Source organism: Pseudophryne corroboree, chromosome 6, assembly GCF_028390025.1.
Source record: "Pseudophryne corroboree isolate aPseCor3 chromosome 6, aPseCor3.hap2, whole genome shotgun sequence".
NCBI classification, from domain to species: domain Eukaryota; kingdom Metazoa; phylum Chordata; class Amphibia; order Anura; family Myobatrachidae; genus Pseudophryne; species Pseudophryne corroboree.
Window position 1 is genome coordinate 93,787,092 of NC_086449.1, and position 24,939 is coordinate 93,812,030.

Sequence of the window (24,939 nt, forward strand, 5' to 3'; positions counted from 1 at the left end):
TCAATGCACAAGAGTCCTGGGAAAAATGGTGGCTTCTTACGAAGCAATTCCATTCGGCAGATTCCATGCAAGAATATTCCAAAGGGATCTGTTGGACAAATGGTCAGGGTCGCATCTGCAGATGCACCTGCGAATAACCCTGTCACCAAAGACAAGGGTGTCACTTCTGTGGTGGTTGCAGAAGGCTCACCTATTAGAAGGCCGCAGATTCGGCATTCAGGATTGGATCCTGGTGACCACGGACGCCAGCCTGAGAGGCTGGGGAGCAGTCACACAAGGAAGAAACTTCCAGGGAGTATGGACGAGTCTGGAAAAGTCTCTTCACATAAACATTCTGGAACTAAGAGCAATCTACAATGCTCTAAGCCAGGCGGAACTTCTCCTGCAAGGAAAGCCGGTGTTGATTCAGTCGGACAACATCACGGCGGTCGCCCATGTAAACAGGCAGGGCGGCACAAGAAGCAGGAGTGCAATGGCAGAAGCTGCCAAGATTCTTCGCTGGGCGGAGAATCACGTGATAGCACTGTCAGCAGTGTTCATCCCGGGCGTGGACAACTGGGAAGCAGACTTCCTCAGCAGACACGATCTTCATCCGGGAGAGTGGGGTCTACATCCAGAAGTCTTCAACATGTTAATAGACCGTTGGGAAAGACCAATTGTAGACATGATGGCGTCTCGCCTCAACAAGAAACTGGACAAATATTGCGCCAGGTCAAGAGATCCACAGGCAATAGCTGTGGACGCACTGGTAACTCCTTGGGTGTACCAGTCAGTGTATGTGTTTCCTCCTCTGCCGCTCATACCAAAGGTATTGAAGATCATACGGCAAAGAAGAGTAAGAACAATACTAGTGGTTCCGGATTGGCCGAGAAGGACTTGGTATCCGGAACTTCAAGAGATGCTCACGGACGAACCGTGGCCTCTACCTCTGAGAAGGGACCTGCTACAGCAGGGTCCCTGTCTTTTTCAAGACTTACCGCGGCTGCGTTTGACGGCATGGCGGTTGAACGCCAGATCCTAAAAGGGAAAGGCATTCCAGAAGAAGTCATTCCTACCTTGATTAAGGCACGGAAGGAAGTCACCGTGAAACATTATCACCGCATTTGGCGAAAATATGTAGCGTGGTGCGAGGATCGGAGGGTTCCGACGGAGGAATTCCAACTGGGTCGTTTCCTACATTTCCTGCAATCAGGATTATCTATGGGTCTCAAATTGGGATCCATTAAGGTTCAAATTTCGGCCCTGTCAATATTCTTCCAAAAAGAATTGGCCTCTGTCCCTGAGGTCCAGACTTTTGTCAAGGGAGTACTGCATATACAGCCTCCTGTGGTGCCTCCGGTGGCACCGTGGGATCTAAAGGTAGTTTTAGATTTCCTCAAATCCCATTGGTTTGAACCATTGAAAAAGGTGGATTTGAAATATCTCACATTGAAAGTGACTATGTTACTAGCCCTGGCCTCTGCCAGGAGAGTATCTGAATTGGCGGCTTTATCTTATAAAAGTCCTTATCTAATCTTCCATTCGGATAGGGCAGAACTGCGGACTCGTCCGCATTTTCTCCCTAAAGTGGTATCAGCATTTCATCTGAACCAACCTATTGTGGTGCCTGCGGCCACTAGCGACTTGGAGGACTCCAAGTTGTTGGACGTTGTCAGAGCCTTAAAAATATACATTGCAAGGACGGCTGGAGTCAGAAAATCTGACTCGCTGTTTATATTGTATGCACCCAACAAGTTGGGCGCACCTGCTTCTAAGCAGTCGATTGCTCGTTGGATTTGTAACACAATTCAACTTGCACATTCTGTGGCAGGCCTGCCACAGCCTAAAACTGTAAAAGCCCACTCCACAAGGAAGGTGGGCTCATCTTGGGCGGCTGCCCGAGGGGTCTCGGCATTACAACTCTGCCGAGCAGCTACGTGGTCGGGGGAGAACACGTTTGTAAAATTTTACAAATTTGATACCCTGGCAAAGGAGGACCTGGAGTTCTCTCATTCGGTGCTGCAGAGTCATCCGCACTCTCCCGCCCGTTTGGGAGCTTTGGTATAATCCCCATGGTCCTTTCAGGAACCCCAGCATCCACTTAGGACGATAGAGAAAATAAGAATTTACTTACCGATAATTCTATTTCTCGGAGTCCGTAGTGGATGCTGGGCGCCCATCCCAAGTGCGGATTATCTGCAATACTTGTACATAGTTATTGTTAACTAATTCGGGTTATTGTTAAGGAGCCATCTTTAAGAGGCCCTTTCTGTTGTCATACTGTTAACTGGGTTTAGATCACAAGTTGTACGGTGTGATTGGTGTGGCTGGTATGAGTCTTACCCGGGATTCAAAATGCCTCCCTTATTGTGTATGCTCGTCCGGGCACAGTACCTAACTGGAGTCTGGAGGAGGGTCATAGGGGGAGGAGCCAGTGCACACCACCTGACCTAGTAAAGCTTTACTTTTTTGTGCCCTGTCTCCTGCGGAGCCGCTATTCCCCATGGTCCTTTCAGGAACCCCAGCATCCACTACGGACTCCGAGAAATAGAATTATCGGTAAGTAAATTCTTATTTTTAGTTATCCCTTACTTGGACGATTCCCTGATAAGGGTAAGATCCAGGGAACAGTTGGAAGTCGGTGTAGCACTATCTCAGGTAGTGTTGCGGCAGCACGATTGGATTCTCAATATTCCAAAATCGCAGCTGGTTCCGACGACTTGTCTTCTGTTTCCTAGGGATGTTCCTGGACACAGTCCAGAAAAAAGGTGTTTCTCCCGGAAGAGAAAGCCATGGAGTTATCCGAGCTAGTCAGGAACCTCCTAAAACCGAACTAAGTCTCAGTGCATCAATGCACAAGGGTTCTGGGTAAAAATGGTGGCTTCCTACGAAGCAATCCCATTCGTTAGATTCCACGCAAGAACTTTCCAGTGGAACCTACTGGACAAATGGTCCGGGTCGCATTTTCAGATGCATCAGCGGATAACCCTGTCACCAAGGACAAGGGTATCCATCCTGTGGTGGTTGCAGAGTGCTCATCTTCTAGAGGGCCGCAGATTCGGCATTCAGGACTGGGTCCTGGTGACCACGGATGCCAGCCTGCGAGGCTGGGGAGCAGTCACACATGGAAGGAATATCCAGGGCTTAGGGTCAAAGCCTGGATACATCACTTCACATAAATATCCTGAAGCTAAGGGCCGTTTACAATGCTCTAAGCTTAGCAAGACCTCTGCTTCAAGGTCAGCCGGTGTTGATCCAGTCGGACAACATCATGGCAGTCACCCACGTAAACAGACAGGGTGGCACAAGAAGCAGGAGGGCAATGGCAGAAGCTGCATGGATTCTTCGCTGGGCGGAAAATCATGTGATGGCACTGTCAACAGTATTCATTCCGGGAGTGGACAACTGGGAAGCAGACTTCCTCAGCACGACCTCCACCCGGGAGAGTGGGGACTTCACCCAGAAGTCGTCCACATGATTAAAAAACTCGACAGGTATTGCGCCAGGTCAAGAGACCCTCAGGCAATAGTTGTAGACGCTCTGGTAACACCGTGGGTGTACCAGTCAGTGTATGTGTTCCCTCCTCTGCCTCTCATACCCAAGGTACTGAGATTGATAAGATGGAGAGGAGAAAGCACTATATTCGTGGCTCCGGATTGGCCAAGAAGGACTTGGTAACCGGAACTTCAAGAGATGCTCACGGAGGATCCTTGGCCTCTACCTCTAAGAAGGGACCTGCTCCAGCAAGGACCCTGTCTGTTCCAAGACTTACCGCGGCTGCGTTTGACGGCATGCCGGTTGAACACCGGATCCTGAAGGAAAAAAGGCATTCCGGATGAAGTCATCCATATCCTGATCTAAAGCCAGGAAGGATGTAACCGCAAAAACATTATCACCGCAATTGGCGAAAATATGTTGCGTAGTGCGAGGCCAGTAAGGCCAGTAATTCAACTGGGTCGATTCCTACATTTCCTGCAAACAGGAGTGTCTATGGGCCTGAAATTGGGGTCCATTAAGGTTCAGAATTCGGCCCTGTCAATTTTCTTCCAAAAAAGAACTAGCTTCAGTCCCTGAAGTTTAGACGTTTGTAAAAGGGGTACTGCATATACAGCCTCCTTTTGTGCCTCCAGTGGCAATTTGGGATCTCAATGTAGTTTGGGTTCCAAAAGTCACATTGGTTTGAACCACTTAAATCTGTGGAGTTAAAATATCTCACATGGAAAGTGGTCATGCTGTTGGCCCTGGCCTGGGCCAGGCGCGTGTCAGAATTGGCGGCTTTATCCTGTAAAAGCCCTTATCTGATTTTCCATTCGGACAGGGCGGAATTGAGGACTCGTCCTCAGTTTCTCCCTAAGGTGGTTCCAGCGTTTTCACCTGAACCAACCTATTGTGGTGCCTGCGGCTACTAGGGACTTGGAGGAATCCAAGTTGCTGGATGTTGTCGGGGCCCTGAAAATATTTCCAGGACGGCTGGAGTCAGGAAATCTGACTCGCTGTTTATCCTGTATGCACCCAACAAGCTGGGTGCTCCTGCTTCTAAGCAGACTATTGCTCGTTGGATTTGTAGTACAATTCAGCTTGCACATTCTGTGGCAGGCCTGCCACAGCTAAAATCTGTAAAAGCCCGTTCCACAAGGAAAGTGGGCTCATCTTGGGCGGCTGCCCGAGGGGTCTCGGCTTTACAACTTTGCCGAGCAGCTACTTGGTCAGGGGCAAACACGTTTGCTAAATTCTACAAATTTGATACCCTGGCTGAGGAGGACTTGGAGTTCTCTCATTCGGGGCTGCAGAGTCATCCGCACTCTCCCGCCCGTTTGGGAGCTTTGGTATAATCCCCATGGTCCTTACGGAGTCCCCAGCATCCACTTAGGACGTTAGAGAAAATAAGAATTTACTTACCGATAATTCTATTTCTCATAGTCCGTAGTGGATGCTGGGCGCCCATCCCAAGTGCGGATTGTCTGCAATACTTGTACATAGTTATTGTTACAAAAATCGGGTTATTATTGTTGGGAGCCATCTTTTCAGAGGCTCCTCTGTTATCATACTGTTAACTGGGTTCAGATCACAAGTTATACGGTGTGATTGGTGTGGCTGGTATGAGTCTTACCCGGGATTCAAAATCCTTCTTTATTGTGTACGCTCGTCCGGGCACAGTATCCTAACTGAGGCTTGGAGGAGGGTCATAGGGGGAGGAGCCAGTGCACACCAGTTAGTCCTAAAGCTTTCTTTAGATGTGCCCAGTCTCCTGCGGAGCCGCTATTCCCCATGGTCCTTACGGAGTCCCCAGCATCCACTACGGACTATGAGAAATAGAATTATCGGTAAGTAAATTCTTATTTTCTGATCTTTGGATGATTTGGGCAAAATTCCTACTCCCGAGAAGATATAAAACTTTCTTCCGTATTCTCCAATTGTAACTTTCCATTGTAGAAAGATGGTAACAAATACCATCGATCGTAGCTTTAGAACCATTTCCGGAGTGAGAAGTAGGAATAACTCCTACTGAGATTATTTCACAGGGCGTGAAGTAGTTTTTGTGGTGGCCTCCCAGTTATGTCAGGCTGGGCCTAAATCTTATTTTGTCTGCCAAAATGGAATCTTACCTAAATTTTGGGGACCCAGTGTAGTGTTGCACAAATTGATAATACGGTAGCCCAACACTTTACTACACAACCTAAATGAGTGGTGTTGGGATGACGAGTGCTCACGCTTTTCCGTTAATTGAATTGCCTTCCCTCACCCCTTTTACATGTATTAACAGCAGCTTCATGTTGTTTGACATCCAGTGACTGCCATGTGAGCAGATGATTACACTGTGCATCTGTTTAATTTCTCTAACGTCCTAGTGGATGCTGGGAACTCCGAAAGGACCATGGGGATAGCGGGCTCCGAAGGAGGCTGGGCACTCTAGAAAGATTTATGACTACCTGGTGTGCACTGGCTCCTCCCACTATGACCCTCCTCCAAGCCTCAGTTAGATCTTGTGCCCGGCCGAGGTTGGATGCACACTAGGGGCTCTCCTGAGCCTCTAGAAAGAAAGTATAGAATTAGGTTTTTTATTTTCAGTGAGACCTGCTGGCAACAGGCTCACTGCAGCGAGGGACTAAGGGGAGAAGAAGTGAACTCGCCTGCTTGCAGCCGGATTGGGCTTCTTAGGCTACTGGACACCATTAGCTCCAGAGGGATCAACCGCAGGCCCAGTCCTTGGTGTTCGGTCCCGGAGCCGCGCCCCCGTCCCCCTTACAGAGCCAGAAGCAAGAAGAGGTCCGGAAAATCGGCGGCAGAAGACATCCGTCTTCACCAAGGTAGCGCACAGCACTGCAGCTGTGCGCCATTGCTCCTCATGCACACTTCACACTCCGGTCACTGAGGGTGCAGGGCGCTTGGGGGGGTGCCCTGAGCAGCAATAAAAACACCTTGGCTGGCAAAAATACCACAATATATAGCCCCAGAGGCTATATATGTGGTAAATACCCCTGCCAGAATCCAGAAAAAAGCGGGAGAATAGGCCGCGGAAAAGGGGCGGAGCTATCTCCCTCAGACACACTGGCGCCATTTTCTCTTCACAGTGCAGCTGGAAGAAAGCTCCCCAGGCTCTCCCCTGTAGTTTTCAGGCTCAAAGGGTTAAAAAGAGAGGGGGGGCACTAAATTTAGGCGCAATATTGTATATACAAGCAGCTATGGGGGAAAATTCACTCAATTATAGTGTTAATCCCCACATTATATAGCGCTCTGGTGTGTGCTGGCATACTCTCTCTCTGTCTCCCCAACGGGCTTTGTGGGGTCCTGTCCTCAGTCAGAGCATTCCCTGTGTGTGTGCGGTGTGTCGGTACAGCTATGTCGACATGTTTGAGGAGGAGGCTTATATAGTGACGGAGCAGATGCCGATAAATGTGATGTCGCCCCCTGTGGGGCCGACACCAGAGTGGATGGTTAGGTGAAAGGTATTAACCGACAGTGTCAACTCCTTACATAAAAGGGTGGATGACGTAACAGCTGTGGGACAGCCGGCTTCTCAGCCCGCGCCTGCCCAGGCGTCTCAAAGGCCATCAGGGGCTCAAAAACGCCCGCTCATTCAGATGGCAGAGACAGATGTCGACACGGAGTCTGACTCCAGTGTCGACAAGGTTGAGACATATACACAATCCACTGGGAACATCCGTAACTTGATCCCGGCAATAAAAAATGTGTTACACATTTCTGACATTAACCTCTAAAAATGGGTTTTTATGTTTGGGGAGAAAAAGCAGGCAGTGTTTTGTTCCCCCATCAGATGAATGAATGAAGTGTGTGAGAAGCGTGGGGTCCCCCTGGTAATTTCTAAAAAGTTACTGATGGCGTACCTTTTCCCGCCAGTGGATAAGTTACGCTGGGAGATATCCCCTAGGGTGGATAAGGCGCTCACACGGTTGTCAAAATAGGTGGCACTGCCGTTTTAGGAACGGCCACTTTGAAGGTACCTGTTGATAAAAAGCAGGAGGCAATCCTGAAGTCTGTTTTTACACACTCAGGTACTAGACTGAAACCTGCAGAGCGTGCTGCTGCAGCGTGGTCGGTGACCCTGTCAAACATACTAGTTTGCTAACATGAGAACATATTAAAGACATAGTCTTATATATGAGGGATGCACAGAGGGATATTTTGCCGGCTGGCATCCAAAATGAATGTAATGTCCATTCTGTCAGGAGGGTATTAGAGACCTGTCAATGGACAGGTGATGCTGACTTTAAAAGGCGCATAGAGATTCTGCCTTATAAGGGTGAGGAATTATTTGGGGATGGTCTCTGGGACCTCGTATCCGCAGCAACAGCTGGGAAGAAATATTTTTACCTCAGTTTTCCTCACAGACTAAGATAGCACTGTATTATCAGGTACAGTCCTTTCGGCTTCAGAAAAGCAAGCGGGTCAAAGGCGCTTCCTTTCTGTACAGAGACAAGGGAAGAGGGAAAAAGCTGCACCAGTCAGCCTGTTCCCAGAATCATAATTCTTCTCTCGCTTCCTCTGAGTCCACAGCATGACGCGGGGGCTCCACAGGTGTAGCCAGGTACGGTGGGGGGCCGTCTCAAAAATTTCAGCGATCAGTGGGCTCGCTCACAGGTGGATCCCTGTTTCATTCAAGTAGTATTTCAAGGGTACAAGCTGGAATTCGAGATGTCTTCCCCCCGCCGTTTCCTCAAATATGCCTTGCCGACAACTCCCTCAGGCAGGGAGGCTGTGCTAGAGGCAATTAATAAGCTGTATTCCCATCAGGTAATACTTAAGGTGCCCCTACTTCAACAAGGACGGGGTTACTATTCCACACGGTTTGGGGTACCGAAACCGCATGGTTCGGTGTGACCCTTTTTTATATTTAAAATCCTTGAACACATACATAAAAAAAATTCAAGTTTAAGATGGAATTGCTCAGGGCGGTTATTGCAAGCCTGGACGAGGGAGATTACATGGTATCCCGGGACATCAAGGATGCTTACCTGCATGTCCCCATTTACTATCCTCGCCAGGAGTACCTCAGATTTGTGGTACAGGATTACCATTACCAAGTCCAGACTCTGCCGTTTGGACTGTACATGACACCGAGGGTGTTACCAAGGTAATGGCCGGAATGATGATACTCCTTCGAAAAAGGGGAGTTTTTAATGATCCCGTACTTGGACAATCTCCTTATAAGGGCGAGGTCCAAGGAGCAGTTGCTAGTCGGGGTAGCACTATTTTGGAAAGTGCTACAACAGCACGGTTGGATTCTAAACAGTCCAAAGACACAGCTGTTTCCTACGACACGTCTACTGTTCCTGGGGATGGTTCTGGACACAGACCAGAAATAAGTGTTTCTCCCGGAGGAGAAAGCCAAGGAGCTGTCATCTCTAGTCAGAGACCTCCTGAAGCCAAAACAGTTATCGGTGCATCATTGCACGCGAGTCCTGGGAAAAATGATAGCTTCCTACGAAGCAATCCCATTCGGCAGGTTCCATGCAAGAACTTTTCAGGGGGACCTGTTAGACAAGTGGTCCGGATCACATCTTCAGATGCATCGGCTGATAACCCTGTCTCCAAGGACCAGGGTATCTCTACTGTAGTGGCTGCAGAGTGCCCATCTTCAAGAGAGCCGCAGGTTAGACATACAGGACTAGGTCCTAGTGACCATGGATGCCAACCTTTGAGGCTGGGAGGCAGTCACACAGGGAAGAAGCTTCCAGGGACTTTGGTCAAGTCAGGTGACTTCCCTACATAAATATTCTGGAACTGAGGGCCATTTACAATGCCCTGAGTCAGGCAAGGCCTCTGCTTCAAAAGGCCGGTCCTGATCCAATCAGACAACATCACGGCAGTCGCCCATGTAAACCAACAGGGCGGCACAAGAAGCAGGATGGCGATGGCAGAAGCCACAAGGATTCTCCGATGGGCGGAAAATCATGTGTTAGCACTGTCAGCAGTGTTCATTCCCGGAGTGGACAACTGGGAAGCAGATCTTCTCAGCAGACACGACTTCCACCCGAGAGAGTGGGGACTTCATCCAGAAGTCATCCTAAGGATTGTACACCATTGGGAAAGGCCACAGGTGGACATGAAGGCGTCCCGCCTCAACAAAAAGCTATAAAAGATATTGCGCCAGGTCAAGGGACCTTCAGGCGATAGCTGTGGACGCTCTGGTAACACCGTGGGTGTACCAGTCGGTTTATGTGTTCCCCCCTCTGCCTCTCATACCAAAGGTACTGAGAATAATAAGAAGGCGAGGAGTAAGAACGATACTCGTGGTTCCGGATTGGCCAAGAAGAGCCTGGTACCCAGAACTTCAAGAAATTATATCAGAGGACCCAGGGCCTCTGTCGCTCAGACAGGTCCTGCTGCAGCAGGGGCCCTGTCTGTTCCAAGACTTACCGCGGGTATGTTTTGATGGCATGGCGGTTGAACGCCGGATCCTAAAGTAAAAAGGGCATTTCGGAGGAAGTCATTCCTACACTGATTCAAGCCAGGAAAGATGTAACTGCAAAACATTATCACTGCATATGGCGGAAATATGTTGCTTGGTGTGAGGCCACAAAAGGCCCCAACAGAGGAATTTCAACTACGTCGATTTCTGCATTTCCTACATGCAGGAGTGTCTATGGGCCTAAAATTAGGCTCCATTAAGATATAGATCTCGGCTCTGTCGATTTTCTTCCAGAAAGAATTAACTTCAGTACCTGAAGTTCAGACATTGTAAAAGGAGTGCTGCATATTCAGCCCCCGGTTGTGCTTCCAGTGGCACCTTGGGATCTCAACGTGGTGTTGAGTTTCTTAAAATCACATTGGTTTGAACCACTAAAAACCGTGGATCTAAAATATCTCACGCGGAAAGTGGTCATGTTATTGACCTTGGCTTCGGCCAGGCGTGTATCAGAATTGGCGGCTTTGTCATATAAAAGTCCTTATCTGTTTTTCCATATGGAGAGGGCAGAATTGAGGACTCGTCCCCAGTTTCTCCCTAAGGTGGTATCAGTTTTTCACTTGAACCAACCTATTGTGGTGCCTGCGGCTACTAGGGACTTGGAGGATTCCAAGTTACTGGACGTAGTCAGGGCCTTGAAAAATTATGTTTCCAGGACGGCTAGAGTCAAGAAAATTGACTCGCTATTTATCCTGTATGCACCCAACAGGCTGGGTGCTCCTGCTTCTAAGCAGACTATCGCTCGCTGGATCTGTGACACGATTCAGCAGGCGCACTCTGCGGCTGGACTGCCGCATCCTAAATCAGTGATAGCCCATTCCACAGGGAAGGTGGGCTCATCTTGGGCGGCTGCCCGAGAGGTCTCGGCTTTACAACTTTGCCGAGCTGTTACTTGGTCAGGGGCAAACACGTTTGCAAAATTCTACAAATTTGATACCCTGGCTGAGGAGGACCTTGAGTTCTCTCATTCGGTGCTGCAGAGTCATCCGCACTCTCCCGCCCGTTTGGGAGCTTTGGTATAATCCCCATGGTCCTTTCGGAGTTCCCAGCATCCACTAGGACGTTAGAGAAAATAAGATTTTGCTCACCGGTAAATCTATTTCTCGTAGTCCGTAGTGGATGCTGGGCGCCCATCCCAAGTGCGGATTGTCTGCAATACTTGTAAATAGTTATTGCTAACTAAAGGGTTATTGTTGAGCCATCTGTTGAGAGGCTCGGTTGTTTTCATACTGTCAAACTGGATATAGTATCACGAGTTGTACGGTGTGATTGGTGTGGCTGGTATGAGTCTTACCCGGGATTCAAAATCCTTCCTTATTATGTTAGCTCGTCCGGGCACAGTGTCCTAACTGAGGCTTGGAGGAGGGTCATAGTGGGAGGATCCAGTGCACACCAGGTAGTCATAAATCTTACTAGAGTGCCCAGCCTCCTTCGGAGCCCGCTATCCCCATGGTCCTTTCGGAGTTCCCAGCATCCACTACGGACTACGAGAAATAGATTTACCGGTGAGTAAAATCTTATTTTAACCAAAACTCTGTGTAACTTGCCATCTGATTATTGGCGTGTGGTTATTTCTCCCCTTCTTAAATGGTCCAGTAGATGGCACAGTGAAGTGTACAAAAGTTACGTTGTGTTACTCATTACGTTGGTTCCCAACTCCAGTCCTCAAGGATCACCAGCCAGTTAGGTTTTCAGTATTTGGAAATCAGTGGGCTAATTACGGACTCTGCAAATTAGGTATATGTTTCTAGCACTTGAGGATGGAAGATTAAAGCAGTGGCTCTATCAGATTTTGATGGCTATAAGAGAAGAATGACTGGGGGCATCTGTGGTTGTGCTCTGGTGTAGTATCACCTATAGGCCCAAATGTATTAAGCGTTAACAAGAGGTAAAGTGGAGACGGATAAAGACCAGCCAATCGGCTTCCTAACTGCCATGTGACAGACTGTGTTTGAAAAATGACAGGAGCTGGTTGGCTGGTACTTTACCCAATAGTGCCTAAATGTATGTACAACAACACCGCATAAAGCTTGCAGTATTCTCCCAAGAAATGTTTTCTTGCTAGGCGGAGTGTGTGGAGGGGGGAGGTGTTTGGCCGCATGCAGACTGAACCTACTACAGCATGTAAACAGCTGTGCTCACTTACCGTTTGACATGCTCGGGAAAGGAGAAGGCTCTCATGCTTGCCTCCAGTGGTAAGGTGGTGCGGGGTTTGAGGTAGAGGGGACAAGCACCGTCCCCCTTATGGTGGAGATGGCTCAGACCGTGTGGGCTAGGGTTGAGGTGGAGGGGGCGGCCAGTATCCTCCTTCTGGCAGAAGCCGCTCCAAAGAGTGAGATGCACTATGTCACAGACAATAAGTTGCAATGTGTTAATGTTTCCATCAGTGCTGCGCGACTGTGACCATATCACTGCGGGGCGGCAGAGAAGTTTAGACGGGCAGGCAGCCCGAAAATATAGTGTGGGGAGAACACTGGCCTGTGGATATGTGTAGTCAGTATATTTGTAGAAATCTACAACAATATGTACATAATAATGCAGGAGAATAAACTGTTTGAAAGAAAAGTGGCATTTTACATAGAGCTAAAATACATTATACATAATATCTAAGTTGTGTATCTAAGCGGACGTTTCTTTTTAGGACTTTTTTTCAGTACTTTTTATGTAAGCAGTACAAAATTCTGTATCTCATCTATGGGTGGTGATAAACTATAAGTCTTTACGCTTGGCCGTTTTGGCACGGAGCCTCACCCTGCCCGATTTTAAACTGCAAAATGTGTCCTGCTAAAACAGCTTGCCCAGTGCATGAGCTCTGCATCTATTCACATTACGGGGAGAGCTTGGGGGAAAACCAGCATCTATGTATGTGCTGGGCACGCCCCCATTAATGACGCTTACAGACGCACTGCCCCCAGTAGTGATGTGGCGTGCGCGTCGATACTGTCTCCGCACTGCTGCGCTCTGCTTACATCCTAACAGGCACACGAAGTAACAAACAATATAAACAATATACAAATACAACAATAAGAATAGTTCCCAGGGGAACTTAAATGGAAAAAAAGATAAACACAGGACTGGTTCAGCAGAAAGAGCAAGGATAGGGGAGTTACAATGTTCCACACTTGACAACTCTTATTGGAGCAACCCATTTATCTATCTCTGATCATACATTCAGTGTGGCTAGGGCTAATTTATAATGGGCCAAACCCATAGGCGTTTCTATAATGGGTGTGTTTAGACAACACGGCCCCCTGGGTCCGGTGGGAGACCACTGCACACCCTACATCCATATTTAATAACTTACCTCTTCGGGGTCCCGCGTTGATGCCAGAGAAATCACTGAAAACATGGCGTGGCGCCAATTTTCCAGTGATTTGCACATGCGCAGTAAAGATTTGTCTCTGGGAAATTAATGACGTTATGTTTCCGGAGACCTGTGCATGTGTAGCGTTTACAGCGCTGCAGAGAGGAGGAGGCCCACATAGGGGACACCTCCTCTCTTAACCCCTTCAGTTGTGGGTTTTATTAAAAAGTACACACCTCCAATGGTGTGTGTTTTTAAATTTTGTGAGTGCGGGGGTTAAAGGACAGAGGGGGGGGGGGGGGGGGGGGTGCACAGGGGCGATTGCCCGTGGGGAAACACCCGCGGGCATCTCCAGCGTGAGTGCTCATGCAAAAAAAACTAAAACAGTGGGTGAGCAGACTGGGATCGCCTGCGTCAGCACTGATTTCTGGCCGCATAGTGGCGCCCAGGAGTCTGCATAAGCCATGACTGTTAAGCACGTCCGCCTGCCAATAGGAGTCTGGCGGGCAGGCTTAACGCCATAATAGCTTATGCTGATTCCCGGGCGTTGCAACGCTGCACGGCTGTCCCCATAGAATCCGTTAGTAGCATGCCCGGAAATCATCCAGGGTAGCGTAACAAGTGCTGGCTACCCCAGAAGATTTCCGGGCATACCACTGAAGAGGTTAAGCCTCCCCTGGCCAAACCAATTATATTACAGTGTATTGCCAATCAGTAGAGAGACTGAGAATAGTAACACCTTCAGGTCCTCCAACAGCAATACAAATGTATACAGTTTTCTCTGACGTCCTAGTGGATGCTGGGGACTCCGAAAGGACCATGGAGAATAGCGGCTCCGCAGGAGACTGGGCACAAGTAAAAGCTTTTGGACTACCTGGTGTGCACTGGCTCCTCCCCCTATGACCCTCCTCCAAGCCTCAGTTAGATTTTTGTGCCCGAACGAGAAGGGTGCATACTAAGGGGCTCTCCTGAGCTGCTTAGAGTAAAAGTTTAAATTAGGTTTTTTATTTTCAGTGAGACCTGCTGGCAACAGGCTCACTGCACCGAGGGACTAAGGGGAGAAGAAGCGAACTCACCTGCGTGCAGAGTGGATTGGGCTTCTTAGGCTACTGGACATTAGCTCCAGAGGGACGATCACAGGCCCAGCCATGGATGGGTCCCAGAGCCGCGCCGCCGGCCCCCTTACAGAGCCAGAAGACTGAAGAGGTCCGGAAAATCGGCGGCAGAAGACGTCCTGTCTTCAATAAGGTAGCGCACAGCACCGCAGCTGTGCGCCATTGCTCTCAGCACACTTCACACTCCGGTCACTGAGGGTGCAGGGCGCTGGGGGGGGGGGGGCCCTGAGACGCAATAAAAACACCTTATATGGCAAAAAATACATCACATATAGCTCCTGGGCTATATGAATGCATTTAACCCCTGCCAATTTTTCCTTAAAAAAGCGGGAGAAAGGCCGCCAAGAAGGGGGCGGAGCCTATCTCCTCAGCACACTGGCGCCATTTTTTCCTCACAGCTCCGTTGGAGGGAAGCTCCCTGACTCTCCCCTGCAGTCCTGCACTACAGAAACAGGGTAAAACAAGAGAGGGGGGGCACTAATTTGGCAGATAAATCTATACAGCAGCTATATAAGGGAAAAACACTTATATAAGGTTATCCCTGTATATATATATATAGCGCTCTGGTGTGTGCTGGCAAACTCTCCCTCTGTCTCCCCAAAGGGCTAGTGGGGTCCTGTCCTCTATCAGAGCATTCCCTGTGTGTGTGCTGTGTGTCGGTACGTTGTGTCGACATGTATGAAGAGGAAAATGGTATGGAGGCGGAGCAATTGCCTGTATTAGTGATGTCACCCCCTAGGGAGTCGACACCTGACTGGATGGTCTTATGGAAGGAATTACGTGATAGTGTCAGCACTTTACAAAAGACTGTTGACGACATGAGACAGCCGGCAAATCAGTTAATACCTGTACAGGCGTCTCAAACACCGTCAGGGGCTCTAAAGCGCCAGTTACCTCAGATGGTCGACACAGACCCAGACACGGACACTGACTCCAGTGTCGACGGTGAGGAAACAAACGTATTTTCCAGTAGGGACACACGTTACATGATCACGGCAATGAAGGAGGTTTTGAACATTTCTGATACTACAAGTACCACAAAAAAGGGTATTATGTGGAGTGTGAAAAAAACTACCCGTAGTTTTTCCTGAATCAGATGAATTAAATGAGGTGTGTGATGAAGCGTGGGTTTCCCCCGATAAAAAACTGCTAATTTCGAAAAAATTATTGGCATTATACCCTTTCCCGCCAGAGGTTAGGGCGCGTTGGGAAACACCCCCTAGGGTAGATAAGGCGCTCACACGCTTATCAAAACAAGTGGCGTTACCGTCTCCTGATACGGCCGCCCTCAAGGAACCAGCTGATAGGAAGCTGGAAAATAATTCCCTGACTGAAAATATTGATACCCTGGACAGGGACAATATATTATTGACTATAGAGCATTTAAAGGATGCATTTCTATATATGCGAGGTGCACAGAGGGATATTTGCACTCTGGCATCAAGAGTAAGTGCGCTGTCCATTTCTGCCAGAAGAGGGTTATGGACGCGACAGTGGTCAGGTGATGCGGATTCCAAACGGCATATGGAAGTATTGCCGTATAAAGGGGAGGAGTTATTTGGGGTCGGTCTATCGGACCTGGTGGCCACGGCAACGGCTGGGAAATCCACCTTTTTACCCCAGGTCACCTCTCAGCAGAAAAAGACACCGTCTTTTCAGGCTCAGTCCTTTCGTCCCCATAAGGGCAAGCGGGCAAAAGGCCACTCATATCTGCCCCGGGGCAGAGGAAGGGGAAAAAGACTGCAGCAGGCAGCCTTTTCCCAGGAACAGAAGCCCTCCCCCGCTTCTGCCAAGTCCTCAGCATGACGCTGGGGCCTTACAAGCGGACTCAGGCACGGTGGGGGCCCGTCAAGAATTTCAGCGCGCAGTGGGCTCACTCGCAAGTGGACCCCTGGATCCTGCAGGAAGTATCTCAGGGGTACAAATTGGAATTCGAGACGTCTCCCCCTCGCCGGTTCCTGAAGTCTGCTTTACCAACGTCTCCCTCCGACAGGGAGGCGGTATTGGAAGCCATTCACAAGCTGTATTCCCAGCAGGTGATAATCAAGGTACCCCTCCTACAACAGGGAAAGGGGTATTATTCCACGCTGTTTGTGGTACCGAAGCCGGACGGCTCGGTGAGACCTATTTTAAATCTGAAATCCTTGAACACTTACATACAAAGGTTCAAATTCAAGATGGAATCACTCAGAGCAGTGATAGCGAACCTGGAAGAAAGGGACTATATGGTGTCTCTGGACATCAAGGATGCTTACCTCCATGTCCCAATTTGCCCTTCTCACCAAGGGTACCTCAGGTTTGTGATACAGAACTGTCACTATCAGTTTCAGACGCTGCCGTTTGGATTGTCCACGGCACCCCGGGTCTTTACCAAGGTAATGGCCGAAATGATGATTCTTCTTCGAAGAAAAGGCGTCTTAATTATCCCTTACTTGGACGATCTCCTGATAAGGGCAAGGTCCAGAGAACAGTTAGAGGTCGGAGTAGCACTATCTCAAGTAGTACTACGACAGCACGGTTGGATTCTAAATATTCCAAAATTGCAGCTGATTCCGACGACACGTCTGCTGTTCCTAGGGATAATTCTGGACACAGTACAGAAAAAGTTGTTTCTCCCGGAGGAGAAAGCCAGGGAGTTATCCGATCTAGTCAGGAACCTCCTAAAACCAGGCCAAGTGTCAGTGCATCAATGCACAAGGGTCCTGGGAAAAATGGTGGCTTCTTGCGAAGCGATTCCATTCGGCAGATTCCACGCAAGAACTTTTCAGTGGGATCTGCTGGACAAATGGTCCGGATCGCATCTTCAAATGCCTCAGCGGATAACCCTGTCTCCAAGGACAAGGGTGTCTCTCCTGTGGTCGTTACAGAGTGCTCATCTTCTAGAGGGCCGCAGATTCGGCATTCAGGACTGGGTCCTGGTGACCACGGATGCCAGCCTGAGAGGCTGGGGAGCAGTCACACAGGGAAGAAATTTCCAGGGCTTGTGGTCAAGCATGGAAACGTCACTTCACATAAATATCCTGGAACTAAGGGCCATTTACAATGCCCTAAGTCAGGCAAGGCCTCTGCTTCAGGGTCAGCCGGTGTTGATCCAGTCGGACAACATCACGGCAGTCGCCCACGTAAACAGACAGGGCGGCACAAGAAGCAGGAGGGCAATGAAAAGCCCGGAAGGATGTAACCGTGCAACATTATCACCGTATTTGGCGTAAATATGTTGCGTGGTGTGAGGCCAGGAAGGCCCCTACAGAGGAATTTCAACTGGGTCGTTTCCTGCATTTCCTGCAAACAGGACTGTCTATGGGCCTAAAATTAGGGTCCATTAAGGTTCAAATTTCGGCCCTGTCAATATTCTTCCAAAAAGAACTAGCTTCAGTTCCTGAAGTTCAGACGTTTGTCAAGGGGGTACTGCATATACAGCCTCCTTTTGTGCCTCCAGTGGCACCTTGGGATCTCAATGTAGTTTTGGGGTTCCTAAAATCACATTGGTTTGAACCACTCACCACTGTGGACTTAAAATATCTCACATGGCAAGTGGTAATGCTGTTAGCCCTGGCTTCAGCCAGGCGTGTCTCAGAATTGGCGGCTTTATCCTATAAAAGCCCTTACCTAATTTTTCATACGGACAGGGCAGAATTGAGGACTCGTCCTCCATTTCTCCCTAAGGTGGTTTCAGCGTTTCACTTAAACCAGCCTATTGTGGTACCTGCGGCTACTAGGGACTTGGAGGATTCCAAGTTGCTGGACGTAGTCAGGGCCCTGAAAATGTTTCCAGGACGGCTGGAGTCAGAAAATCTGACTCGCTGTTTATCCTGTATGCACCCAACAAGCTGGGTGCTCCTGCTTCTAAGCAGACTATTGCTCGTTGGATTTGTAGTACAATTCAGCTTGCACATTCTGTGGCAGGCCTGCCACAGCCAAAATCCGTAAAAGCCCATTCCACACGGAAAGTGGGCTCATCTTGGGCGGCTGCCCGAGGGGTCTCGGCTTTACAACTTTGCCGAGCAGCTACTTGGTATGGGGCAAACACGTTTGCTAAATTCTACAAATTTGATACCCTGGCTGAGGAGGACCTGGAGTTCTCTCATTCGGTGCTGCAGAGTCATCCGCACTCTCCCGCCCGTTTGGGAGCTTTGGTATAATCCCCATGGTCCTTACGGAGTTCCCAGCATCCACTAGGATGTCAGAGAAAATAAGAATTTACTTACCGATAATTCTATTTCTCATAGTCCGTAGTGGATGCTGGGCGCCCATCCCAAGTGCGGATTGTCTGCAATACTTGTACATAGTTATTGTTACAAAAATCGGGTTATTATTGTTGTGAGCCATCTTTTCAGAGGCTCCTCTGTTATCATGCTGTTAACTGGGTTCAGATCACAAGTTGTACGGTGTGATTGGTGTGGCTGGTATGAGTCTTACCCGGGATACATAAATCCTTCCTTATTGTGTACACTCGTCCGGGCACAGTATCCTAACTGAGGCTTGGAGGAGGGTCATAGGGGGAGGAGCCAGTGCACACCAGGTAGTCCTAAAGCTTTACTTTTGTGCCCAGTCTCCTGTGGAGCCGCTATTCCCCATGGTCCTTACGGAGTTCCCAGCATCCACTACGGACTACGAGAAATAGAATTATCGGTAAGTAAATTCTTATTAATTGTCATCGTTAACACAAAAAAATGGATTTTGCTGAAGAACATTTCTCTAACATTCCCTTGAGAAGTTTGCATACCTTTTAACTATGTGTTTAATAATCTCGGCTCAGTAGGCTGAGAATGTATTACATACGGAGACAGACGTACTGTAGTATTCCCATATGTCATGTACAAATTAATGTCTTAAGTATGTTAGAACAAACAAATGCAATACACGATTCTATTTCCTTCCCCTCAGGCTCATATTTATTTTCTGCAAATATCTAAAACACATAATTGTTCTTAAATAAATAAAAAAATGTAAAACCCTACGCCCAGTGTTAATTTTGACAAGGATTTTAGTCTAAATCGTTTTATTTTTGTTTATGAAGATTTAGTCAGTGGATCTCGGTTTTCATTATAGTCTAGTCGGTAAGTACTTCTAGCCAAATGTTTTGTCTGCCCTAATGAACACGTTGCGTTGCTTACAGATCTGTAAAGAGAGATGGCTGTGAGTACACAGGTGTTTTACATGGGCATGTGGTACCGCATAGGCAGAGGGAATATGGAACAGACTCTACTTTCCCTCTTCCTGCTCCAGCATCCGCCTCTGTACAGCGGATATGTGCACTGTTAGGCTGCCTCCCCTAAGAGCTGAATGATCTGTGTACAAACTCATGACTTGTCTTCTGAAAAAGAAGAAACGTACAGTGGGGAGATGAATGTAATTGCTGTATGCACATGACCAGGTTGTAATACTGCTTATAAAGGAAATAATATCTGGTTGCTATGGATTGCAGTACAATGCTCCCTGTTATGTATGGAATAATCAGCATTTTCCCTCACTGTGTGTTTCTAAGTCGTTATATATGTCATCTATACCTACTGCAATATACAGAGATCTTATACTGTGTTCCTGCTTGTCTGCATTCACAGGCTACATACAGAAAATTAAGTCTGGAGATGAGGACTTTGAAGCTCTGGCCTCTCAGTTCAGTGACTGCAGCTCCGCTAAGGCTGGGGGAGACTTGGGCAATTTTGGGAGAGGCAAGTCCAACTCTTCATCCTTTTTTAGTTTAATTAATGCAGATTTGATGGACATAGATAAAGGGAATCACATTTGTACTTACTGATAACTGATTTTTATTACTTTTTCTGTTATATTCCTCCTAGGCGGGCTGAATATTTTATGGTCACTATCACATGACACATGTAGGGCTTTGTCTTCTATTTTTAGTTTCATTTGCTGTACGTTGTAATCTTCAATGGTTGGTTGTTTTTCTAGTTTTGTTGACGTAACTGATGATTGCACCCTACTATACCACAATAAAAAAATTAAAAAAACTAGCATATATCCCTACCCCTACAAGTAGGCCCTTTCTTCCTATGACACTTCTGAATCACTGTAGATTGGATTGAAATATAGCTTGTGCGAAACACAAGACGAGTATTAGTCTGTAATATAATATTGCTCTTTAGGTGCTTCACTTTGGTACCTGTAACTGTGTCTCGTTCTCTGTCCCGCAGGTGACATGCAGAAACCCTTTGAAGATGCTTCCTTTGCTCTGCGGCCAGGAGAAATGAGTGGCCCGGTTTTCACGGATTCTGGCATCCACATTATACTTCGCACAGAGTGATTCCCTGTCTGTAGAGAGGATTGGGGGTCGGAGAGATGGGGGTGTTGTACAGGCAGGTGGGAGGGGGTAGACTAAACTTAAAAATACCCTGGGGATTACCGAAGACTTCCGATTGTCCGTTTATCAGCGTTCAATGTAACTGGTTTCAGCGGCCATTGACAGCATAGTATCAATGTTAAACATTTCAGTTTACAGCAAGGGATCTGCATGAAGGGGCTTCTTGAGTCACGGGCTACATGTGCACTCCCCTATCTGTGAGCTACCTGGATAAGTAGGAAAACTGTGGCTCTGTCATTTTACTGTTTATATCCCAACATAAATGGTGTAGATTAACTCCTGCATGCCGGGCGCTCTGGCGTGTGCTTTTACCACATCATATTGAGAACCAGTGATCCAGGGTCTAACTGCTTAAATGATTTGTTGCTGGTGGTCTGTGTTGCTCCCATCTGAATTTTAAAATTGTGCATGATAGTTGTGTCACTAGAGTCATTGCAACAGCCTATAAAGATGCTCCTGTTACTGTAAAGGGTGCATTATTTTGGTACAGTTTCTTGGAACCTCCAACCCCCCTAAGTGGGTGAAAATAATTTCCTTCTGTTAAGATTCCTTTAAAGAGCACCTGCTGCCTACACATAAGGAATTAGCCATTTTCCTGAGTGAACCAATGTCCGAAGCGTTAACAGCATTCTCGAGATACTGGTCCCTATATGAGCACTGAGTTCAGCCCACGTGATGACTGATTCCAGTCTGGTACTGCCTGTCCAGGTTTGAAACCTCCTAAGAGATCATGGCGCTTTTAGATGGTGATGGGTTTTTTGGGGGTTCTTTTTTTTCCCAAATACATTCTAAAGTCAAAATGTGTACTGGTTATGTAGACAGTGGCCATCTTGTGCTCACAAGAGTGCAACCGATCAATTTGAAAGGAAGTAATGATGTTCTTGAGACACTGAGGAATTAAATCTAACATTACACTATCAACTGGCTTTCTGCATAGTAAGTAAAGGTATGCTTTACTGCATATACTCTGCCGTTGTTATGAAACAGGCTGAACACAAGGCAGTGTGTCAGCCACAGATGGGGAAATGTAAAGAAGTGTTTTTTTTGCCGGGTAATTTTAGAGCTACAAAATTTAAGGCAAAACCAGGTTGGCATTTCCTCCAAAATAAAACGGCTGCTTTAAATCCCGGGTCAAAACCAGAAAAGTTTGTCAAATTGTTTTATCTATCTCTTCCTGAGTGTCCCTATTTTAAGAGCACGTTCTACTTGTGACACAAACAATCCTGTATGTTGTGCTGAGACTCCTAGTTTTCCAGTTTAGAAAGGCATCTTACTATCAGTTGTGCTCCGGGCTGTTCTGGGATACCTCAGAGTTTAGTAATAAAGTATACATGGCTATATACGCAACAACAGGTTTCAGCAAGGCGTTTCTTTACTTACCCACCTAAACTGATATGAAGTTTAACACTAAGATCATACTGTATACAGTCTATTAGTACTGGTATATAATTTGAGTTTGCAAAGCTGTATACACCACAACATTCTGTGAAACTACTGTAGTTGCTAAATGTTCTATCCAGTTGCTGTAAGCAGAAAATGTTACTCTTGCATGATAGAACTAAATGGCTGTGATGCTTGTGGGCTCTTTTTTACGTTCTAGGTAAATGCTCATCTAGGTGCAGAAAGTGTTAAAAATACCTTTACACTTAAGGTTTGTGCTTAATGCCCCTGGACCCAAGTTGTACCATAGCTATGGATAGTTATACAGTTTCTATTGACCATAAATTTTCAACTTTGTGATATTTGAGAGACAATGGTCAAATGTGTTCCTTGTCAAATGGTTTTTTTGCTTTTTGTTTTTTTTGTTTCCTATATCACAAGGGCAGGGTAGGGAGGAATAATTCTGTACAATGAGCGTATGAGTTCAATAGCCATTAAAGTGCATCTGTTGCCTATACACTGTGGAGACTGCTCCTATGTTCATCTTAGCAATTCCTAAATAACCGTTGACCCTTCTGTTGAATTAACAGGATATATGCCAATGAGCATTGGTAGCGCAGAGGCATAACATAGTCGCCTATCTCCAGTTCTAATTAATATTAGATCCAAAAGGCTTCCATCACATGCAGGCTCCAGGTTCATTTTATTCATATTAAGTTAGGAGTCTAAGGGGTGAGATTTATAAAAGCTTGGAGAGAGAGAAAGTACCGACCAATCGGCTCCTAACTCAGTTTGCAGGCTGTGTTGAAAAATAACAGGAGCTGACCCGGCTGATGCTTGCTCTCCGCTTAATCCCTCTCCCAACTTTTATACATCTTCCCTTAAATGTTTAAACGACCATACGTGGAATGCCGTTTCAATCCATAAAAAGGCACTTGAAATTTGAATTAATTTAGGATTTATTTTAAATATGGCTTTCTTAATTATGTTGGGTACACACTTTAGCGAAGGGCATTCTTTCCGGCATTGAGAAGAATGCCCAGATTGCCCATACACAACAGAATAATGTTAATGAAAGATTTCAACCGTTATTTGGTCTTGGTCCTTTCACGTGTATGGCTGATATTTCACGTCTCCCCTACACACGGCAAGTATAGCCTTTGTTCTGCAAACCTGTTTCTTTTACTATTTATATGAAAATAAAAAAAATAAAACACACACAACCCTGCTTCTTAACGTCTCGCCACAATGAAAATTTGACTTTTAACATTCTGTATGTTCTTATCCCAATAATGAAGTGTAATAGTGGCAGCTGCTGGTTACTCACATGATAAATCATATTTTACTATTGTTTCATTGTGACTAAAATATTTACATTCCTAGTAGTAATCTGGTTTAGGAACATATTTAAAGACTGGGCTGTTTGGTTTGTAGGCCTCGTGTTGTTGAAGGGTGATTTGGTACATGACATGGAGAGGAGCCCCTGAGCGTGGTCTTCCTTGACTTTGGCTTTATAAAGAACATTAGACTTGTACTGAAGACCATTCTAATAAAGTAAAGTATGTACTGAAAAACAAACCTCAGCCCTCTGTCTGAGGTTACTAAGCTGTCGCTCTGAGTGGAGGCAAACACCTTGGTGACTAATATTCACGGAATTATTGCAATGATCCCACTAGTTCCTTGTAAAATTATTTGCTGAACATTGGTTCAGCCCCTCCTCCAAAAAAAGAGTACTGTCACTGTATATTAGCAATGGGTGACTAAATATGTCTGACTCTTGGCCAAGGATAATTACATAAGGCTGTTACCATGGACAATGCATGTCACTGAGCTTCTACCTGCTACTGAAGCCACCAAAACTGAATGTGCCTCCTAGTTATCCACCCATTCAGTAAACACGGCAGCTGGAGTTTATGCCAATGCCTATCAAGTTCTTCCACATAAACTGTACGCAACACAATATTTATTAAGCTACTCTATTGGTTTGGCTCTTGGTTGTGGTGGTTTTGTTTTATTTGTTTTTTATAGGTTTTTTTTTTTTTTACTAGTTTCGTTAAGAACTTGTATCACAATAAAAGTGCAATGTGTGTACAAGTAATCATTGTATGCATTCTTTAATTTGACTCTGCAGTTTTGTTTCTTGTGTCAACTAATAAGCCAAACCAATTAAATTACTAATAAGCACATTCTAAAATGAGAGGCTCTTTTATGCATAACCAAAAAAAAAAAAAGAAAGGTGGTAGCAAGCAGACCCCCCACCCCAATAGCATGCCCACCTGAATGGAGCAAAAATTGAATAGCTCCGTTGGGCAACCACTAGTGACGGCCGCCCAGGGATTCCATTGTATCGCCCCTAAATATAATATGAACATTTTAGAGTGCAATAATGGGAATGAGCCTATTCATACTTTCTCTAACGTCCTAGTGGATGCTGGGGACTCCGTAAGGACCATGGGAATAGACGGGCTCCGCAGGAGACATGGGCACTTTAAGAAAGAATTTAGGCTCTGGTGTGCTCTGGCTCCTCCGTCTGTCCCTCCTCCAGACCTCAGTTTGAGACTGTGCCCGGACGAGCTGGGTGCTGTTCAGTGAGCTCTCGTGAGCTTGCTGTGAGAAAGTATTTTGTTAGGTTTTTTATTTGCAGGGAGCTCTGCTGGCAACAGACTCCCTGCATCGTGGGACAGAGGGGAGAGAAGCAGCCCTACTCTCTGAAGCTAGGTCCTGCTTCTTAGGCTACTGGACACCATTAGCTCCAGAGGGATTGTACACAGGATCTCACCCTTGTCGTCCGATCCCAGAGCCGCCGTCCCCCTCGCAGTGCCGGAAGACAGAAGCCGGGTGAGTATGAGAAGCAAGAAGACTTCAATATCGGCAGCAGAAGACTCCGTTCTTCACTGAGGTAACGCACAGC

The 24,939-nt window shown here is 47.0% G+C and overlaps 1 protein-coding gene across 1 annotated transcript in view; it reads left to right on the plus strand.

Annotated features, from left to right (window-relative positions):
• The window catches only part of PIN1 (peptidylprolyl cis/trans isomerase, NIMA-interacting 1), a 100,792-nt gene extending 77,541 nt beyond the window's left edge, over positions 1-23,251 (plus strand). The window contains exons 3-4 of the mRNA XM_063931493.1: positions 19,891-20,001; positions 20,482-23,251. Of these exons, the coding sequence (XP_063787563.1) occupies positions 19,891-20,001; positions 20,482-20,591 (221 nt within the window). The 3' untranslated portion in view covers positions 20,592-23,251. The remainder of the gene's footprint in view (positions 1-19,890; positions 20,002-20,481) is intronic.
• The last annotated feature ends 1,688 nt before the right edge of the window (positions 23,252-24,939 follow it).